At 37.8% G+C, this 22,857-nt stretch overlaps 1 protein-coding gene across 1 annotated transcript in view; it reads right to left on the reverse strand.

The window, feature by feature from the left end:
- Window positions 1-640: 640 nt before the first annotated feature.
- Window positions 641-22,857, reverse strand: part of LOC134571812 (uncharacterized) — a 38,285-nt gene continuing 16,068 nt past the window's right edge. Inside the window, exons 4-10 of the mRNA XM_063430419.1 lie at window positions 22,588-22,760; window positions 20,267-20,418; window positions 19,017-19,185; window positions 13,876-13,975; window positions 10,743-10,821; window positions 6,081-6,157; window positions 641-2,822 (exon numbers count right to left, since the gene is read on the reverse strand). Of these exons, the coding sequence (XP_063286489.1) occupies window positions 998-2,822; window positions 6,081-6,157; window positions 10,743-10,821; window positions 13,876-13,975; window positions 19,017-19,185; window positions 20,267-20,418; window positions 22,588-22,760 (2,575 nt within the window). The 3' untranslated portion in view covers window positions 641-997. The remainder of the gene's footprint in view (window positions 2,823-6,080; window positions 6,158-10,742; window positions 10,822-13,875; window positions 13,976-19,016; window positions 19,186-20,266; window positions 20,419-22,587; window positions 22,761-22,857) is intronic.

Genomic DNA, 22,857 nt, shown 5'->3' on the forward strand with positions numbered 1-22,857 from the left:
TGTTTTGTTTTTTTAACATACGCTGCTACTGAGTGGAATTGTCTCAAGGACTTTAAATAAGAATCTAAAGAAGTAGGTGTCATTTTAGGACTGTTTCATACCCCCTGGTATTTTTTTTGTACTTCTTGTTGTTTATTTTTATGTGGTCTATTTCTTACAGCACCATTTTAATTCTTCTTTTTAATGGGCTATTACCATTTCCAGGCTCAACCTGTATCTTTTTGTTCTGTTTTACCGCAACCTATTGTTGGGAAGTGTGTGAGATCTCCGATCATTTGTTCCAGATTCAGAGTTCCGTTCGTGGCTCACAAAAAGTGGCTAGGGGACAGTCACTAAATGATGATAGTATTCACAGACTAAGTGAGAAGTGACCAATAGAGGGGAAAAAGTAGGAGCTGTAAAAACATATATATATATATATATATATATATATTTATTTATTTTTTACGAGTGTCATCTCCAGTCTGATCATTATGTACTATTCACAATAACAGTTATTCTTCAGAGTTCTTGCCAAAACATGACATTCAACGGATTTACTCATTTCTACAAAGTGCACCATCATACTTCCGATTACCATCAATATTTTAACAAGTAAATAAAATATATCACCACATGCAAATACTATAAAGCTCACAGATTGCAGGTGCAAAACATTTAATATCAACAACCTTAACAGGACAAACATTGATAGAGAAAGCTATCAAGTTTTAGGGGGAGTTTTTCCTCTGAACAATTTTTTTTGTGATCATTCTAACACTGCAAATTTCAAGAAAGGGAATCCTGTAGTCCGAATTGATAAGCGTGTGTTTTCCTTTCTTAGATTTTTTCAGTGCCAAGTGAACACATAATAGTGCTTAAGTGCTTAGAGCGAACATTGATTGGGTTGCATAGTGGAGAAAGCAATACGACATTCAATATCGTTCCCAGTGTTCTTTCTTATGTTATTCTGGTATAAAAAAAAATAATATTTTTAAAATATCTCTCTTACAAGTCCTCAAAGTTCACCAACATCACAGTCAAAATTGCCTATTGACGGATGAATGTTCAACAGCGCCAACTTCAAATACAAATTGCCATCTTTGTCAAACATTTTTTCAGGCATGAGTAACTTGGCTGATGTCTCACATAAATTGTCCTGCGTGTTTTTTAATGAAAAGGGATGCAGAAAATATGACATATTTTCAAACTTCATTTGTTGGTAACTTGGCTCATTAAGATAGTCGGTGAAAGACGGATGATCCTCAATGCCTTCTAATTTATATCCATATTTAATGTTATTCGTACAACCGAAAATATTGTCATTCATGTTTAAATGTACTAAGCTTTCTGACTTTAAATTTTCAGGAGTTTTGTTAGGTCCACAGATGTTAGTGACATTCCACAAATGGTTAGATAGGTCAAATGTAAGAGCATAGGGAAATTCACCATCATTTTCATCATGATGGTTAATGTTAGTGTTATTTTGAGTATTATTTGCTATATTTCCAACATCCTCTTTTTGCTTGGTTGGTTCTCTTTTGGGAGATTGATGATAATTATCCTTTTTTGAAGTGTTACAATCACCGAGGAATGCTTCGGTGAAGCTGAAATTTGGAAGGCCAAAACAAAGTCTGCTGGCATCTGCATCCTCAATTTTTTCTTTGGTTCCATTACTTGCAAACCTCGTTTCACTTAAGTCAAAGTCACCTGAGAGTTCTACATCATTTTCAGATTGCCCAAATTGAAACTCTATGTCCGCATCATAAAGACAACAGCTGTCTATATCTGTTTTGTTCTGAGTTAGAACACACTCAAAGGATTTATACCCAGAATCCAGTACTGAGCTGTCTGTAGTTCCTACTGGAAAGCTCGTTGAGGCATTCTCTTGCTTAATAGCTGAAGAAAAACTCTGATACCCAGAGCATTCTTGACTGGATGTGGGATAGATTCCTACACGGTTATCCATGTGTTTATCTTGGTGTGAGTCCAAGGGCTCCTGTGACTTTGATTTTAAAGTAAATTGATAATATATGGTACTTGGACTCATTTCAGTCAACTGCAGGTTAGGATTCCCATTATAGCACTTTGCGTTATCCAGGCAGGTCAACAAAATACATTCTCTGTCGACTGTGCTCGTGGGGACGCTCAACGGCCATGTTTGGTCATTGCAGACTAGATTAGTTACACAATTTTCCTGATCTTGTGTTCCAGACACAACGTTTGCAAAACTGTTATAGCCCGTATTCATGGATACGTCAAAGCGATCATTTAAAGAAATCTTGACAAGGTTAACAGCTGATTTGGGCTGCTGCTGAGTTCCAGAGAATTGATCAAAACCAGAATGTTGTGATTCGCTTGCTTTATATTTTAGCTCTACTGCAGAATTATCACACTCATAACGATGATAACCCAATTCTGAGCAGTTTTCAGACTGTTCCACATGGGATTTTCCCTTTTGCCAAAATTCTCCGAAGCCAGAAAAACCATCCCAACTTGAAGATGAGTTTTGTTGTTCACAGAGCTGTAGTATAGACATCCCTGGTCTTTCAAACAGAGAATCACTATTTATAATATTAAGTAACGTGTTTTTCACAGACGAGCTTAACTCTGATGTAGGAAACCCACCATCCTCGTCATCTCCACTTTCAGATATATTCTTTTCATTTTCCAGAGGACATATTTCTAAAACCGTTTCTATGTTTTCATTTTCCAGTGTAAGAATTCCCTGATTTGTTTCGAAGACTGTACAATAAGTAGGACAGTCTGTTTCAGTTCTGCCATTTGTATTGTAGTCATATTCATTGCGGACTTTGAAGATTAATTTATAAAGCCAATTTCCTCTGCAAACAGAAAAGAAAAACAACAGATTTATTTTTGTGTTTAAAAGGACTATATTGTATATATCTTTTTTTTAACTTATATTTACCTTAAAAGATAAGATATACACACAACAAACAGTTTTAGATCCCTTTATCAGTCTTTTTGCTCACAAAACCAAAAAATAAACATGGTAATTTAACCTGAAATATTTTACAGTAATGAGTTTAGCATAAAAACTGTGTCTACATGTTCATTTAACAAATGAATGGATAAATTTACCATTTATTTGCCCATGGGGTTACCTGCACTTGCAATTAAGACTGGATAAGTTTGTCACTATACTGCTTTAGGGATACTTAAACAATTTAAACTAGTTATTTACCTACTTTTTTCCAATTACCTGTTTATATTGTGCATCAGAGTTCTCAAATACCCAGCCCATAGGCCTTTTATAAAAAAAAAAAAAAAGCTGGCATGATTCATTTTTATGTCTGTTTATGTGCATAATGAGAAATAAAGTAAATACAGCTCCCTGGCTAAAACCATGCATCTGTTATTATATGGCACAGTAGTTCAATTATTGACTCCACTCAACTCCCTATTCCTGCTTCTATTTACGCAACACTGTATCAGTGAACGCTAGAACACTTAGAAATAGGGGGGGCTTGTCGTCATAAGCAGTTCCATGACTTGAGCGTCGGTGGGGTAATTTACTGCTAGTGAGATTTCTTGTTATTATTTAAAGGGATACTATAGTGCCAGGAATACAAAGCTGTTTTCCTGACACTAAAAATTTCCTCTGCCTCCCCCTTCCCTCGCGCCGCTGCCAGCACGGATGTCCCTCGGTGCTGTGCCAACACTCCACCCCCTCCAATGGCTTGCGACAAGCGGGTGCGCATGCGTGGCAAATCAATGCTTTCCTATGGAGAAAAATCTAGTGCTTTCTGGGAGACAGTCACTGTGTGCAGACTTAAAGCTGCAATGTAAACATAGCAGTTTCTCTGGATCTGCAATGTTTAACATTGCAGCACTAAGTGCAAAAGGGGCACTGTACCCAGACCACTTCAATTAGCTGAAGTGGTCTGGGTGCCTACAGTGTCCATTTAAGTCTGTCTGAATATCATGCATATTTAAAAGATCACATCAAGCACCATAACAGTCTACAGTGAGGGAAAAAAGTATTTGATCCCCTGTTGATTTTGAACGTTTGCCCACTGGCAAAGAAATGATCAGTCTATAATGTTAATGGTAGGTGTATTTTAACAGTGAGAGACAGAATAACCAAAAAAAAAATCCAGAAAAACGCATGTAAAAAAAGTTATAAATTGATTTGCATGTCAATGAGTGAAATAAGTATTTGACCCCTTCGACTTAGTACTTTGTGGCAAAACCCTTGTTGGCAATCACAGAGGTCAGATGTTTCTTGTAGTTGGCCACCAGGTTTGCACACATCTCAAGAGGGATTTTGTCCCACTCCTCTTTGCAGATCCTTTCCAAGTCAGTAAGGTTTCAAAGCTGACATTTGGCAACTCAAACCTTTAGCTCCCTCCGCAGATTTTCTATGGGATTATAGTCTGGAGACTGGCTTGGCCACTCCAGGACCTTAATGTGCTTCGTCTTGAGCCACTCCTTTGTTGCCTTGGCTGTGTGTTATGGGTCATTGTCATGCTGGAATACCCATTCATGACCCATTTTCAATGCCCTGGCTGAGGGAAAGAGGTCCTCACCCAAAATCTGACGGTACAAGATCATCGTCCCTTTGTTGCGGTGCAGTTGCCCTAAGCAGAAAAACACCCTCAAAGCATAATGTGTCCACGTCCATGTTTGACGGTGGGGATGGTGTTTTTGGGGTCAGAGGCAACATTCCTCCTCCTCCAAACACGGCAAGTTGAGTTGATCCCAAAGAGCTCGACTTTGGTCTCATCTGACCACAACACTTTCACCCAGTTCTCATCTGAATCATTCAGATGTTCACTGGTAAACGTCAGACGTGCCTGTGCATGTGCTTTCTTGAGCAGGGGGACCTTGCGGGCGCTGCAGGATTTTGGTGTGTTATCGATTGTTTTCTTGGTGACTATGGTCCCAGCTGCCTTGAGATCATTAACAAGATCCTCCTGTGTAGTTCTGGGCTGATTCCTTAACGTTCTCATGATCATTGAAACTCCACGAAGTGAGATCTTGCATGGAGCAGCAGACCGAGGGAAACTGACAGTTATTTTGTGTTTCTTCCATTTGTGAATAATCGCACCAACTGTTGTCACCTTCTCACCAAGCTGCTTGACGATGGTCTTGTAGCCCATTCCAGCCTTGTGTAGGTTTACAATCTTGACCCTGACATCCTTGGACAGCTATTTGGTCTTGGCCATGGTGGAGAGTTTGGAATCTGATTGATTGATTGCTTCTGTGGACAGGTGTCTTTTATACAGGTAACGAGCTGGGATTAGGAGCACTCCCCTTAAGAGAGTGTTCCTAATCTCAGCTTGTTACCTGTATAAAAGACACCTGGGAGCCAGAAATCTTGCTGATTGATAGGGGATCAAATACTTATTTCACTCATTAACATGCAAATCAATTTATAACTTTTTTGACATGTGTTGTTCTGGATTTTTTTTTGTTATTCTGTCTCTCACTGTTAAAATACACCAACCATTAAAATTATAGACTGTTCATTTCTTTGTCAGTGGACAAATACTTCCCCTCACTGTATTAACACGTAGTTAATAGTGCAAGGATTTTCACTGTCACGGTTTTCCGAAACACGGTGTCTTACAAGTGCAGCAATGTGCCAATATCTCTGCAACTATAAGCCCACGCAGACACCACAGGAGGAAACTTGTATATATACTTCCCATTTTAGCAGCAGTTCCAATCTAATTCTATTTTACATAATGAACTTCTAATGGGTGTTCAACTATCTGTGACAAATACCTTTACTGGACTTAGGGTATGCCACTGCCCATGAATTTTAAACAATTAATTTCTGACAGTCCAGGCTCTAACCAGGCACTAACATGCAAGAAAGCATGTGGTTGGACAAAATATACTGATATATATATTTTTTTCTTTACCTAATGCCAGGTGCGTGTTTAAAAATTGTACTGTGAAACTACTTGCACCTTAACTATATTATGTTGTCTTTCACTTAAAAAGGAAGAAGTAACACAATGAATGGAAAAAAACAAATTGTGCAGTACATTTCCCAAAAGCCCCTTCTGCACGGGGAATATGTACATCCTACTCACAGGCTTATATCGAAAACGATGAAGTTGAACACTTACCGGATTGCGTTGGCATATCGTTTTTTCTTCTCATGTTTCAGATGATTACAGGAACCATCTGGTTTCATCATGGGTTTCTAAAGAAAAAAAAAATAATCGCAGGTGAATTTGAAATAAATAACGTAACCATCACAGAGTCGGAATATAATCGTTTCCCAAGTTATATCAATACATTCTTGTTCTTTGGTGAAGGTATTGAAGATAGGCTTCAATGAATCATTTTGCTATGACATATGTCTAAGAAAGTGGGAGGCTTAAATAAGATAACACCTCAATGTTTACGAAGCAAAGGCAGACTTGCCAGCTAGCCTCTTACCTACAGACCAAAGACCCTCTGCATTGGGAAAAACAGTTCCAGCTCAAAAGGGGTTAACAGTTAGGGAACAAGGGAGACCAATGAAGGGTTAATTAAATACTTGCAATCAAGAGTAAACCCTATGGACACTGTGAAACAGCAATTGGAGATTGAGACTTTACGAGTTTTGGGCATCTAAGGATATTAAGTCTATTGAGAACTGAAACTATTGCGAACTACAAAGGGTTAACAACGTGTGGGGAGAAAATGGAAAAATACTGAGGGGTTGGCGGGATGGAAGGGGTTAATTCTGTGCTTATATTACAATTTAAAATGCCACCCCACATCTCATGGTTCCCTGACTTGTCATTATGAGCAGGGCCCTGTCTACCTTTTGTATTTGTCTGTATATATTTTATGTTCTCTCCCTAATTGTACAGTGCTGTGGAATATGTTGGTGCTTTATAAATGGCAGTAACACAAATAAATAAATAATGGACAACTATAAGTGCAAACATGAAGCTAAGGAGCCAGACAGCAATGTTGCAAATACCAGCTAATGTTCCAATATGCAATGCTCTTATGCCGATGACAAACATTTTGGTTCTTTACAGGGTAGGTAGCGTAAGGATAGTGTTATCAGAATGGTGAGACTTCCATTCATTATGGAGAATTCTGTTTTCTTAAAGGGACACTATAGTCACCAAAACAACTTTAGCTTAATGAAGCAGTTTTGGTGTATAGATCATGTCCCTGCAGCCTCACTGCTCAATTTCCTGCTATTTAGGAGTTAAATCATTTTGTTTATGAACCCTAGTCACACCTCCCTGCATGTGACTTGCAATGTTTTGTTACGTGTCTGCAGTAAAATTTGTGCACTTTTGGAAGAATGTTTGTTTAAAAAGCTAGGTCCTTGGTAATGGAGAGGACTTAATACAGAGATACTGAAGGCAACCTGTTGATCAGACAAAAAACGCATTTGTGTATAGAACAAAACATTTGCATTCCCTGTGTATATTTACTTACAAACAAAGGATCCTCTGTGATCCTGTGTCATAAAAAGTGATAAAACAATAATGTTTTGTTATACTAGCAACTGCTCCTTGTGAGATTAAGGGAAATTGAAATAACTGAAGAAACGTTGGTTATAAAGGAATCCTAGATAATAACAAATAGCTCAAATAGCAGGGCAGGGTGATTTCGATTGCAAAACCCCTTTAAAAAGAAAAATAACGCTTTAATTAACTGGAATACAGTGCTGAGACAGACTCTTCTGAGCAGTCCCATGAACCTCTCTGATGTCATCAGGCTTGAAAGCAACTTTTTTTCAATCAAATGGTTCTCAGAGAATCATTGCAGACAATAGGTGCATGCGTGGCAATTGCTGCGCTCCACCCATAAAAAGCTTCTCGTACGGAATCATTGAATCCAAAACTTCCCTATGAGAAGTATCAGAGAACATTGAATGTCAAATAACTGAGTCTGACTCGGCTGTGGATGCAGAAGCACCATCTAGTAGCTGTCAGGGAAATATTGTGGAAGAAAAATGACAGAGCCACTGCATTCACACCACTTCATTGAGATGAAGTGGACTGGGTGATTTTAATGGTCATTTAAAGGGATACTATAATGCTAGGACTACAAAGCTGTATTCCTGGCACTATCACGTCCCCTGCGTCCCCCCTCCCTCGGGCACCCCCTCCCCACGTTAAGCAAAGGTCCCGCGCTGAGCGGGTGCTAATGCACATGTGCACACTGCACCCAGACCACTTCAATTACCTGAAGTGGTCTGGGTGCCTACAGTGTCCCTTTAAGCATATAAAAAACTAAATTTTACTTTAGTTTGATCAAATTAAAAGGTACATACACGTTGATTGAGATAAAGCCCTACCTCACATTATGCATTTAAACAGTTCAGGTTGAGGTTTCTGAAATGTTACCCCTGTCAGCTGGCTGTGGGCTTATTTACAAGTGGGCAAGCAACAAAGGGACCACCAGACCATGAGTCCAAGTTGCGTATGCCCGCAACTGAATTCCTGCAGTGTAAGTGAGTTTGTGATTATCTCAATGGCAGTGATGCTAACACAGCAGCCCAAACACCTGAACTCCCCAAAAAGATAATTCGTAACAGTATATTATGAAGTAATAAGGGAGAATATGAGTCCCTATTTCCCAACCAATGCATAATGCTGAGATACCTAAAATAAGACCACAAGGGCCACACCAGATAATGTTTGCAATAATAGAATCTATCAAGCATATACCTTTAAGAGGTAACTGTGCTTAAAAATGGAGTGTCTGTCTGTGAAAGATTACAGTTTTGAAGTTTGCCCTCCCATAAATCGACACTATAAACGGACTCACTCACTGGTTAGGAAGGTTTGAGCAGCTGCACTTCAGATATCCTCACTGTACACCTTGAATACATCACCCATTAACATTGAATCGGGACATGTGAGCCAGGTCACCCTAGATGAGAGGCCATCATTGTCGTCTTTTCTCGAGCTCTGATTAGCTTAAGGGCTTTATGGGGCTGAACCAGAGATCTGTATCTAATCCACTATGTTACTATGAGACATTAAGTAGGCATTTAGTATTTTTAGAGGGTGCTAAATTCTATCAGCCTGATATTAACATTAGGTTTCCATTAATGTACAGAACTGGATGTACATCACATTAACAGTGCTCAAGAAAAAAAAATATATACTGTATTTTACTTAATAAAAAAAAAATGGAAAATTACAATGGAACACACTATAATACAACACAGTACTACTAAAATTACACAATATTGTTACACACTGAGAAGTGATGCAATGAATCATATATTATTATTCCACAGTTTTCCTCAAATATGCCCTTTATCCCTTTTGTGATTATCACTATTGGGACTGACTCTGGACAGGACAAGAGTAAGTCAATAGAAATGTTGTTTGCACTCCCACTTTTGACCTTGTGTCTAGTAAATACTATCCCTACCATTTAACATGTTTTTAAAAACATTATAGTGATGCAGTTTAGTTGTGCCCACACGTGCTAACAAAGTTTTGTTTTTTTTGTACAAAATTCAAATCCCTTTCCTTTACTGCTGCTCTTATTCAAATTTTGTCTTAAATCTTTGCTCCATATGTGTCTGGAAGAAATGTTCATATATATGTCCCCACAAGGGGGCACATTTTTAGGATCGCTGGACGAGACAAAATGGCCACACAGATATCCATTAGACTTAATAGAAAAGGTAACAAAACAGTTGCGTTCCAAGGAACATTTAATCTGCATGGGTTGAATTGAACACATGGGGGGGGGGGGGTCATACATGTATTGTTTTTATGTGTTATATACATGTTCACGGTTTAGTTTACCAGTAACTTGTTTCCAGATTAAAGTTTTATGTATCCCGTTTCTCAACGTATTAGTCCCTGTTAAAAATAAACACCAACAAGCAATTGAATTGAAATAATTTACTTTTACCAACTCGTTGTCCAAATCTTGCCATTAGAAGTAACTATGTATAAAGAGCATATAGTCAACTTCACCAATCGTGAGGTCACCAATAGTCACTGCCCAACGCATTTCGTCACCCCAGGTGACTTCCTTGGGGGCTCCGTGCCTAACAACAATGAAGCCCTCAATCTGATAATGCGTCTTCATTATACAGGGGCTCCCCATATCCAGTTTGAGATTTTACACATTGGAACCTCTTTATAACTTGTGTTTTGGGAGTGCAACTTTTCAGTGCACCTGTGGTGGTGTTAGGGGAAATTAAATGCGTTGGGCAGTGAACATTGGTAAAGTTGTTTATATGCTCTTTTACTTGTCTTTAAGTTACGTATAAATAAATGCTCTGTTTTTATTATATTGGTGTCCTGCGCTGTTTGCTCTTCTCTTTATTATGCAGAGGCTTTCCCTATCAGCTTGGGATTTTACACATTGAAACCATGAGGAACTGTGGATTTGATTGAAGGCTCTTTATAACTTGTTTGTGCAAATTTTCTATGCTCCTGCAGTGGTGTTAGGGGGTATCACATTATTACCTGGTTTTATTCCTATACCCTCTCAGATCTTCTGTATCCCTATATTTGTCTTTATACATAGTTTCTTCTAATGGCAAGTTTTGGACTACTCATGACTCAAAAAGTAGTATAAATCAGTGTGGAGGAGTAGGTCAATGGCCTGTTGGTGTTAATGTTTAACAGGGACTAACTAATACCTTGGGAAATCACTTATGCAATAAAACCTTAATCTGACAACAGAAGTTATGGGACCAGGGGTAGGTCCTGGGGGAAAGCAGTCCATTTTGATAACTACTATATATATCACATGGTTAAGTGTGAACCACAATTGTATTTCTATCAGAAGGAACTAACCTGGATAGTAAATAGCTTGCTTTGAGCCAACTGAGATTTTTTAACATTTGGGATTCGGTCCAACCAGTTTTTCTTACAGCTGTAAAGAAAAACAACGCAGAGTTACTATCAAAAAAATATAAAAAATAAAGATTAGTCAAAACATTTCATTCTGTTGCATGCAACATTAGCAAGTCTACAACTGGTTTAACTATTAAATGTCTTTCAAATTCAAAGGTACAGTCAATCCAAATATCTTTTAGAGGTGGGGCGATGAACATCTTTGGATCGCAGTTATCAGTTTTTGAAAATTGTCGACGTTTACACCAACAATTGTTAAAGGGTTGCAATTCAATGTATCGGAAGGTTATTCTATAGAAATCGAAAAACTAAATGATAACAGAATTGGACAATGTAATTTGTGATAAACCATCTGTTTAAAACCTCAATGTTAAATGTGATAAACAAGTTGTCTACCCTGGAGCATGTTATGCAATGTTTGCTGTTAGGAGGGTGAGATTTGAATGTGAGATTATACACACAGTGCTATTAAAGTAAAAAAAAAAAAAGAGCAAAAAAGAGCTACCTTGGAATTAAAGTGCAGTTTTAGCTGCTCGTCACCGGCCTCACGCTACATTAAAACAGCGAACGGCAGTATCTTCCATTCGTTTTTCCCCCCAGTTTTATCATAAATTGACTGATTTGTTATGACTTAACATCCAATTAGGACAATTACACAGACATTTGTCCACCACCAACCTTAATGGTATATTCATAATGCACTACATGTACTGCCCTTTAAATTATGATCTTTGCCTCATGTTCATTTAAAATGAGTTTCTATCAATTTATGTTGATCTATGGACTACAAGAAAATTGTTGATTCAAGTTGCTGCATGACGGGCGCCTGCTTGGCTGGATTCCAGAGAACGCTAGTTCTCTAGTTGGATGTGTACACCAACGTTCGAGCCTAAACTTGGCACTGAGTTCAGGAACTATTTATATATCAAGCAGTATTTTAGAGTAGACCTGGCAGTAGACCTCTTTGTCAGTCTTCCAAATAATCTGGTCGAAAATCTACCATGGATGGTGGAATAAACATTCTATAGTTCTATATCAGATCAAAGTGCTGTGTTGTGTTTTTGTTTTGTTTTTCCCTGCTCTGTGTGTTATAGGAATAAAGCAGGTTCCATTACCGAGGTTACTGTTATGTTTCTCATGAAGTTGATCCAACTACTAAAATGGAGCTCAATAACATGTGATGTGCCCGTGTTAGACATAATTGATCCAGGCAAATGCTGACAAGTCCACATTCCATTCTGAGTTTGTTCAGTGAATGCTTTAGATCAGGAAAAGGGACTTTAACAATATAAACGATTTTCCTATAACGCTTACATTCTCTTATTTTATGGAGATCTACAGAGAGCAGTGCTTGTCTGACCTTGTGTCCATTCATAAATTACAAAAACACAAGGTGCAAGCTGTTCATTCTATGAATGTTGTTGTGTTGTTGAACAATAATAGGTTATACATATTGTATTGTATGCATTTAATGTTGTACCTTTATGACTACACTCTATATCCCTTATACACACCACACCCCCATGCATTCACACACACACTCTATACACACACTACTCTATATACGCATACACACACAATTAACACAATCCCTTTTTGGCCCCGTCCCTCAGTGGGCTGCTCTGCCATTAACTGCCCGGGCTTCATTTTCGTCCCAGTCCGGCCCTGACTACCAGTGACAATGTTCTCTTTGTTTTAATGTTTTGTTTAATTCCAACAACATACAGTGTCAGCTTCCTGTAATTTTATCTCATTTATCTAACTCTCATCATTGGGTATTAGATAAAACCAGCAATTTGTTTCCAACGAGGAGTCACACACAAATTGTGTTAGTTCAATAATCTTCTCATTTTCAAAAGTTTGCTACACTCAGGCTCCCAAACATTCCTAACAACCATTCACATGCTAACAGGATTATTTACTACAATTAGAATTGTCAGGAGTGCAAAGTGATTTTTCACATTTTAAGGCCAAATTAGCTTAAAGGTACACTCCACTGCCAAAATACAAAACAGAATAAAAGTTACTGTTTAGTAGATATACCTCCTATGAAATCATGCATACATTTAATTATGTATTTTTTTAACTGGGTTATATCTAAAAACAACTTGCAAAAGCTGCAGATCTCTTGTCTGCCGCCATTGCAAGCACTCCCCTTCTAATCCCGCCCAAAACGTTGGTGGCTGTCCTATCACAGACTTCCCAGTGCAGTTCAATGAGAATTCTTTGCAAGGCGGGTGGGCAATTGCTGGCTCTTGAGTTTAGCTCAACTGAGGTAAACAAACCAGGAAGTAACAGGACTGACAACACATTCTTCACTAGGGTGTCCTTTCAAAAGGAAAGCTGTTCAAATCAGCCATGGTTCCAGTTTGTCAACTTTTACGCTACATTTGAAATGTCAAATTTCTTGTTAAAAAAGCTGTGCTGATTTTTTTTTTATTTGACATTCAATTTGCATTCCCTTTAAAATCTCAACAATTCTCACTTTATAGAATAATGTTGACAGTCTCTATTAAGAGAAATGTTGAATCAGCTTTGGCAGATTCAAAAATCTAAGCAAAAATAATGTGAGAAGTTATCTGCATGAAATGCCCCCATGTTATATGCACTTATAAAAGCCTACTACATATACGTTTAATGTCCATATAAAAATAACATCAGTAATACTGATATAGGCTGAATTCAAATATTAATTTTCCTATTTAATCCAAAAGAGGATAGTTGATGAACATAGTATCTATAGAAAATAATCTAACCAGCACCTGCTTGGCTGCATAAACCAATCAAAATGGAACAGGTGGTGAAGCCCAAATGTCTTCCGATAAGATAGATTGCATAAATACAGATACTATTTTCTTAACTACTACAGTACAGTGTGCCACATTGTATTGAATATTCAAATTAAGAGAGTTGTAAAATTGGTTCAATCACCATGGTAACCAGTGGAATGTTCTAAAAAATTGCTCCACTTTTAGAAGTAAGTGATAACTGCTGTTTAGTTTAGACCTAACCCCCGATGTTCCTTTTCATGAGACTCCCCGTTATTATTACAAAGTTGACTTTGTATACTTACAAATGAACAGCAAATTTGCACGCTACAATTATGGCTATGATCAATATGCAAATAGTTGGGATAAATATCTTCAGCTGGTCAGTCAAAGAGAGGCTATAATCTAGAAAGAGAGAGGGAGAGAAAGAAAATGAAGATACAATTTGTAAAACTACCAATACATTTATATAAATAAGCTACTTTGTATATAATTGTATTTATACTTTATATATGTTACAAACTGTTTGCCGTGTACACATATAATTCTAAATTAAACAGATATCAGGATTTGGCTGGATTATAATTAGGATTGGGTGAATTTACTAAGCAGTTCCAGCAAAAATACATTTAGCAGTGCTGCTATTCCAACGTAAACACTTACACCGGGGTTATGAAATCTTCTGCACTCCAGGTGCTGTGGACAACATCTCCCTTGACGCATTGCCAGCATTGTGTAGATGTAGTCCATAACATCTGGAGTGCCAAAGGTTGCCTACCCCTGTACTAGGATATTTACTGTAAGTAGCCAGGTTTTACAAAAAAGATCAATAAAAAAAAGAGCAATAATGTAATAAAACAATTAAAAGAAAGGGCAAAACTATTGATGTAGCCACATTCTGAAGGCAGTGAACTATTCTGTACAAAGTCTATCCTTGTTAAATCAACTACAAGATTAAAATAAAATTGCATAGTTGCACCTAATCATATAGTGCTCCTTTGAGAAAAAAAAAAGTGTTTGCAAGTTTGGATTGCTTTACAAGCATGTGGAGCAGAGAAAGGTGGCAAATGAGACTTTGTAATGATCTGATTGAAGGATCTGTCATCACGTGTTTTGCTCATTCTTTATCATAATGGATAGAATAATAGATCATGTTCCATAAAATGTCCCATTAATGGTATACAGAGATACAATATATGCAAATAATTTATTGCAATCCTAAATAATATGCAGAATAAACTGTCCTAGTTAGAAAGACACTGTTTTTTTAGGAGCCTAAACACATATTTAGCAGGTAAATAGATAAACATTTAACAGCTGACAGATTTGATATTGGTCAAGTGCACGTTATGATCAAAACACTGACCACAAAATGCGTCAGAAAACCGCAGGGCGCCAGTGGTATTGAACAAAGAAAATGCAAGATCCTATCGAACAGCTGTAGATTAGAGATTATGTTGTGTACACCATAGTTAAATGGGGAAATTGGGTGAGTTGGTGCAAGATCTTTAGTAATTTTGCTTTACAGTCAGCTAGATAAGCACGTGTATCAGATCATAAAGTTCCCATTGTCACTATTCTGATAAATGTCAAAACCATGTGAATATCTCGAAATTTAAATGTGAGACGTGTCTAGAAAAGTAAACGTTCAATATACGTCTGTGCACACAGATACATTCAAGCTATCATTAGTAAATGAGAATCACCATTATATCTAAATGTTACCCAGCTGGGTATACCTGTTAAGAAGCAAGGTAATAATACCATGAACTATTCCTTAATTATATTACCTATCTATTTGTACCTCCACTTTTGAAAGAAGCTAATGTATCCTAGCATCCTGAGAAATATAATGTAAGCAAGTTAGAAGTGTTGGGACAGGTGGCTTCCTTCTTTTGCAGTTAATTAAAAATTTTTTATCTTTCTCTTCTTTGAGGTGTTGTTTTTTTGTTTTGTTTTTAAGATCTTAACAAGGGTGGAGTACAGAAAAGAAAACGAACAGGGAAAATAAGATATTAACATATGACAAATAAAACATTACAGTAAAGATATTTGCAGAATCTTAAAACACGAGAGGTAGAAAGTGCAGACCTCATCTCTAAAGGGAACGCAAATACTGTTCAATTGGATTGTTACCATTTGTTGACATACCTTTCATTGTCTTAAGTACTGAATGCTGCAGTATCTGAAATTAGCATAGTGTAAGCTCATTCCACTATCCATAATTTTTCCCCCCATTTTGTTAAATTAACTTAAAAAAGAACAAGAGAAAACACAAATTCACTAATAACCACGATGGCAACTGTTTTCTCTTTTTTTTTCTCTCCATGACTTTCTATGGTTTCTCCTGATTATTGCAAAGTTCCTTCTCCATTATGCAAGTTTGTGGTAAGATCTCTTTGCTGACCCAGCTGTACAAAGACTGCTATTTTTTACGATAAAATTAGGACAGAGCTCACAAAAATGGCTGACAGGAAGTCAAGATGGAAGGGCCACAACTCAAAAAGTATGAGTTAATGGGATTAAAGCAAAATTACTGTACGGAATGTAGAGAATAACAGAAGAGAAAGATTATAAATAAATATGTTTGCTTTATTTCAAAGAAAAAACATAACTTCTCCAAACTTGCACAATGAATATGGAGGGTAAGACCTAGCAACTAGTCTGCAAAATGCAAATGTGAATCACTGGACTGGGAATCCTGTCTGAACTGCATCAGTTGACAGTTGTAACAATAGCCATAATCAGGATATGATACACAACGGACTCCTACACTAATGCAATCATCTCTGCGTTAAGTATACTCAAACCTCTGCAGCAATCCCATCAAAGCTTGAGTAAGTATCAGGGCATAATAACATAGGGGCTGCTAGAGATGAAGCTCCAGGCCCAAATACTGCAATTATCCCAAGTTCCAGATACGTAAAAATCTATATGTTTTTATTTTGTTTTCTGCAGAAGTGCTTCACGCAGTATTCATGGCACACGGTAAAGAAATTCAGAAGTTCTCACTGGCTTAGCCGAGCATCATGGTAAACACTGTCCATAACACACAAAGTGCCAAGCATAGCTTGCTCAATGCCTATCGCACACAGTCCCTCTATGGTCCATAACTGATAAGATGTCTATATGCCATGTGACCCATAGGCAGCCAGCTGCCCTTACAGCAGATTTCTCCGAGCCCCATTCTGTTTGTAAATTGTAAATTTATATGGGTATCGTTTTATATGTCACCATATATGTCACCATATATGTCGCTATGTGAGGATCTCAATCAGCTCACAATCGTAATATAGTTTGTTTGTACTATGATAAATAATTAGAGGAATTTTTCGTGTAATTTGCTGTGTCCACGTCCTTTTTTCACACGGTACAATATACTCCTGTGGGAGGAATACCATAAAGGTAAGATGGAGAACACCTATTTTGTAGACTTGTGAGTTGCAATTTTGGGCGATTGGGGGGATGCCATATGGATTATCACAAAACAAATTAAATGGACAATGGACGAACAGATTAGTTTGTCTTGGCAATTGGGGCTTGTACCCGTGAAGTCACTGAACACCCTCCTGAATCATTGTTAATGCTTTTGAGGCCACTAACTGACATAATAAGGCAGAGGGCACCAGGAGGGCTACAGCAAAGTCTCATTATATCATAAAAACTACATCATGCTGTAATGGCTGTAAAAAATGGGTTAGTGTGCTCTTAGGTTTGGTCTGCTTGTAGTTTGTTTTTTTTAAAGTAGGCATGGCGTGTATTTTCTTTGTTTACTGAGATATGAAAGTTGTACTTTGTTGACAAAACAACTTTTTAGAGTTAATACTTAGTTCAGTATTTCCTGTTTTTTTAGTTCCTTTTTTGTCTTTTGTTGTATTTCTTCACAACACCACAATATTTTCTAGAAAATGGTTATAGCTACATAGTAATACAGACTGAAATGAATACCATCACGTCTTGCCGCACAAACAGCTTTATCTGATACTGATGCAGTGGAGAGTGAAGACCCAACATGAATCAATGGGAAATTATGAAACAAAACAAAACAAAAAAAAAAGAGAACAGAAATTGGATTTCTCAATAAGCAGTTAATAATGTTTGCATGGACAGCACAATCTATGGGTACAGTAGTATGGAAGCTTCCAAACAAGTGGATCTCGAGCAACCATGGGGTAACATCTTCATAAAAAAAGACATATTGTTAATAACTGGACACCTACCTGTCAATCATCTGGGGTCCAATATTGTAAATGAGAGTATAGAGTTGCATGTCAGAGTGGTGTGCCAAATGGGGTTACAAATAGTAAAAAGAGCAGAGATCTAAGATAGAGCAGAGCTGTAAATGACTTTGGAGGTCAGCTCATTTTTTTTTATGACATAAGGAGACATAGGAAACTTAACAGAGTGGATCAGCAGAAGAGGAAATGGAGAAATGTGTGAAAGCAAAATAATGTATAAAAAGAAAGGTTCTAATAGTGATATTGATATTGATATATATATATACTGATCAGCCACAACATTTGAACCACTGGCAGGTGAAGTGAATAACATTGATTATATAGCTACAATGGCACCTGTCAAGGGGTGGGATATATTAGGCAGCAAGTGATCAGTTAATTCTTGAATTTCATGTGTTGGAAGCAGGAAAAATGGACAAGAGAAAAGATCTGAGTGACTTTGACAAGGGTCAATTAGTGATGGCTAGATGACTGGATCAGAGCATCTCCAAAACCGCAAGTCATGTGGAGTATTCCCAGGGTGCCGGGGTTTACCTACCAAAAGTGATGGAAAAAGGGTCATGGGCGCCCAAGCCTCATTGATGCACTTGGGGAATGGAAGGCTAGCCCATCTGGTCAAATCACACAGAAGAGCTACTATAGCTCAAATTGCTATAAAACATGATGCTGGCCATGACAAACAGCTGTCAGAACACACAGTGCATGGCAATGGTGTTCCCTGATAGGAGTGACCTCTTTCAGCAGGATAATGTACCCTGCCACACTGAAATCATTGTTCAGGAATGGTTTGAGGTGCATGACAAAGAGTTCAAGGTGTTGCCTCTGCCTTTAAATTCCCCAGATCTCAATCTGATTGAGCATTTGTGGGATGTGCTGGAACAACAAATCCGATCCATGGAGGCCTCATCTCGCAACTTGCAGGACTTAAAAAATCTGCTGCTGTTGTCTTGGTGCCAGATACCACAAGACATGTTCTGAGGTCTTGTGGAGTCCATGTCTCAGCGCGTCCTAGCTGTTTTAGTAGCATGAAAGGGACGTACACGACATTAGGCAGGTAGTTTTAATATTGTGGTGGATCAGTGTATATATATTGTTTTTAATATGAAGAAATATTTCAGTTATGGTTATTTTAATTATAATTTGAATATTTTCATTTTAGTTTCCCCAAATGTATCCCATGCCTCTATAAATGCCTTTAGTAAGCTTACCATTATGCCACTCAGCCTCGCTGCTCCATTCACTCCAGGTTCCATTGTAACCTATAGGAACTGGTCTAACTTTAGACCTGACTTGAACCATATAATCATGTCCTTGTTTGAACTGCCTCTTGTCAATTTCGTAGCATGTCTTCCCTTCACTTGAACTAGTAGTTTTCACCTGGAAAGGCAAATGCAGGAATTTATTAGGAGTTATTTATAAAAAGTCATTTTAGGGCTAAGTTCAAAGAGTAGAGTGATCTTATGGAACAATGGTGATAGAAACCAGAGTTCCATCAGAATGCTCTATTTTTTGTAGAGATTACTTTCAGCAATTTTACTGGAGTTTCTGTTTATTCAGAAGCCTCAGTCTGTCTCTTTGTCCGACATGCTGGCCTCGATGTAATTGGTTTGGATGAGTATTTTAACTGATCGAGATCTGTTAGAAATTTTTTTTCATGTGATTTGTAAATAGAAGTCATTGTATCTCAAGGTGGTCCTGTCTTTTTAACTCTGCAATGTAAAACATATTTTTTTTTTAGAAACTACAATATTTACATTGCAGGATTAAATGCACCTCTAGGGGCTGTCATACTTAAAGCCACTAGAGGCACTTCTGCTGCACGCGATGGTGAAGGCCCCATAAGAAAGCATTGATTCACTGCTTTAGTACATTAGGTCCCTATTGCTCCTCTATAAGGAGCTTTGAATTGGACCATCATGGACGAGGTCATGTCTCCTCGTTAACATCGCAGGAGGCGGAGAGGTGAGCAGCACAAAGGGAAAGAATTGAGAAGTAAAGTTTTTATTTTATTGCAAATGGGGGGGGGAGGGGGGGAGGGTTACTATGGCTTTAAGAATACAGATTTGTATTCGTACCACAGTAGTGTTCCTTTAGAGTGCATGAGAAGTTTTGGAGATAAATGATCTGAAATGTTTCTCTAACAGATTTAGGTCGTTTGAAATGCTGATCCAAACATTAATTTGAGTCCATTACAGGAGGACATTTACTAATGTGTAATAAACTGTAACTATTTCATTTCACACTTTGTTAAAGAGTTATGTCTTACTATAAATATTTGTAACATTATCAGGGATTTCAAACTATTAAGCAAAAGAGAAAACGTGAAAAATGTTTCCAATTTGGCATTTTTGGTCTAAAATTTGAAATGTAGTTTTGTGACGACTAAAGACAAAATGGCTGTTAAAAAGTCGATCAACCTATTTTTGATATAAATATTCAAGTTGCTAAAATATGTTACCTCTGCTGGATCTTCTCTGGAGGTGAACTGCAATTCATAAATCAACATATCACGCACAAAGTTGTCCTCTTTACATCCAGAGTCCCATTGCACAAAAACATTTTCTGAATCACCTGCGTTAACAGTTACGTTGAATGGAGTTTTGGGTTTCACTGCGTACAAAACACAAAAAACGTTTAGATTGCAGGATTATAATACATATACTGAAAGTGAACAGTTCAAATAACAGGGTAGATTACCAGACAAGTTTAGATATTTTAGATTTACATGAACTTTGGATGCACTATTCAATTGAATTCCTTAGAAGCGCTGTTACATATCCGCTAAAACCTATAACATCTGTGTGTCTGTCTCTCTTTAACTTTAAATATGGAACTTTCTACTTTAGATTAAATAATATGATCAAATAATGAATCTACCGTTATTGGTAAATCTGTTTAAAGGAACACCTTAGGCACCACAACCACTACATCTCAATGAAATGGTTATGGTGCCTGGAATTTACTGGCGCCATCTTACCATTCAGTGTTAAACCACTTTCATATGTTGTACCAGGGGGTTCCAGCCACCATTATTATTATTAGCATTTATATAGCGCCAACAAATTCCATAGCGCTTTACAATGTTATTGGAGTGGGAGATTTACCAATAAATGTGACAATTACAAAAACTTACAGGAACAATATGATGAAGGGGACCCTGCTCAAACGAGCACCATAAACACTTTATTGAAATTAAGTGGTTATGGTGTGCAGTATGTTTCTTTACCTTACTCTGCATATTTTTATTTTTAAAGCGTAAAGGAACCCTATAGGGTCAGGAACACAAACATGCATTTCTGACCCTATAGTGTTAAAACCACCATTTTGGTGGCTGGCCCCCCTTACCCGCATTAGAAAGGGTTAAAACATCCCTTATTTACAGCGCAGCATGGGTCTGCTGCTGTTGGCCAAGTCCCAGATGCATTTCCTTGGTGACATCATAAGAATTTACTATTTTTAACCAATCCAATGCTTCCCCATAGGGAAACCAATGGATTGGCTGAAATCGGCAAGGAGGCAGGATGGGGGCGGGGCCAAACACCATTTTTGCCTATCACTACCTCCTCAAAGAGATGCATTGAAACAATACATCTCTATGAGAACATTTCAGCGTCTTCCTGCAGAGTGTGGGGACACTGAACGGCAGTGCTGCACAGTCCCAGGAAGCACTTCCAGTGGCCATCTGAGGAGTGGCCACAGGAGATATCCCTAGGAGGCAATGTAATGCCTGAAGGGAATGACTATACTCACCAGAACAACTACATTAAGCTGTAGTTGTTCTGGTGACTACAGTGTCCCTTTAATCTATCTTTGGTTCATGCAATGAATATGTATGCCTCTGTTCCTTGCTTTACCAGGATGAGTCTCCAACAGTCAGGGACCTCTCATTCTGATCTATGGATCCAGATACTGTCCAATAAACCTATACCCACGTTGTATAACATTAACACATCATAATAGAATGTAAACATTCCTTTTTTGCTGAGTTGGAGCCTGTTTTTTTTGCAAAGTAGCAGAATTAAGAGTGGGTGCAGGGTACTCTCCGGCCCATAAATTCAGAAATAATGCACATTTAAATTGGTACTTAGGGGGACCCTTTAGTAAACTAAAAACTGAGCTGCAAAACTTTTACTTAGATTTATTTAAAATTCACTACAGTTCAGAATCCACAACTCATGACACTGTTTTTCCAGGTATAATAATGGAATTTAGGCTAACTACAATCCTTAAAGGAACCTTCCAAGCACCAAAACTACTACAACTTGTTTTTGAATGGTTTAACTGGTGAATGGATGTATTTTGGTAGGGCTTAGCTCATTAGCTGAGATCGATCAGCTGACACTCTCAGATAATAAACTAATGCCTGCACTGCAAGGTTTAGCTCATGAAAGCTAGCGGAACTGCCCCCTTAGGAACTTCCTGCTGTCCAGAGTTAGCAGTGGAGATGGGGAGTGGAGCCCAGTAAATCTCAGGTAAGAAGTCAATTTATTCAAAACCAGTTTGTCGAATGACAATGGGGGAAATCAGAGCACTCCTGGTATCATAACCACTACAGCTGTAGTGAGCTGTAGTGTTTATGGGACTTGAAATGTTCCTTAAGAGACATTTGAATCCAAAGACCTTGATGGATTTTTGATGTGCTGCCAGTCGTTTTAGGTTCCAATGGTTCACTTGTATTTTTCCACATGTGCTTTACTTGTGACAATATTAAGATAGATTTTTTGTAACATGTGCTTTAAATAAATATGACAGACTATTGAATTAATCAATGGACATTACCTTTTTGAGAGAGTTGAAAATCTATTTTCTTTAAAGATGTTTCATTTGACACAAGCTCAACTCTGAATACAACAGGCGCAAAATAATCTTCAATATTGAGGTGGCAGATGCATTTATTTGGTAATGTAATACCCGCCATCACCTGAGATTCGGGGATGCAAATATCACTGAAACTGTAAGAAAAAAAAAAAAAACAGGCTATGTGAGCAGGTTGTTGATCCAAGGACAAATCTGATTGCCATTGCGGAGTCAGCAGGATAATTGGAAATT

The sequence above is a fragment of the Pelobates fuscus genome, chromosome 8 (assembly GCF_036172605.1).
Source record: "Pelobates fuscus isolate aPelFus1 chromosome 8, aPelFus1.pri, whole genome shotgun sequence".
Taxonomy (NCBI): domain Eukaryota; kingdom Metazoa; phylum Chordata; class Amphibia; order Anura; family Pelobatidae; genus Pelobates; species Pelobates fuscus.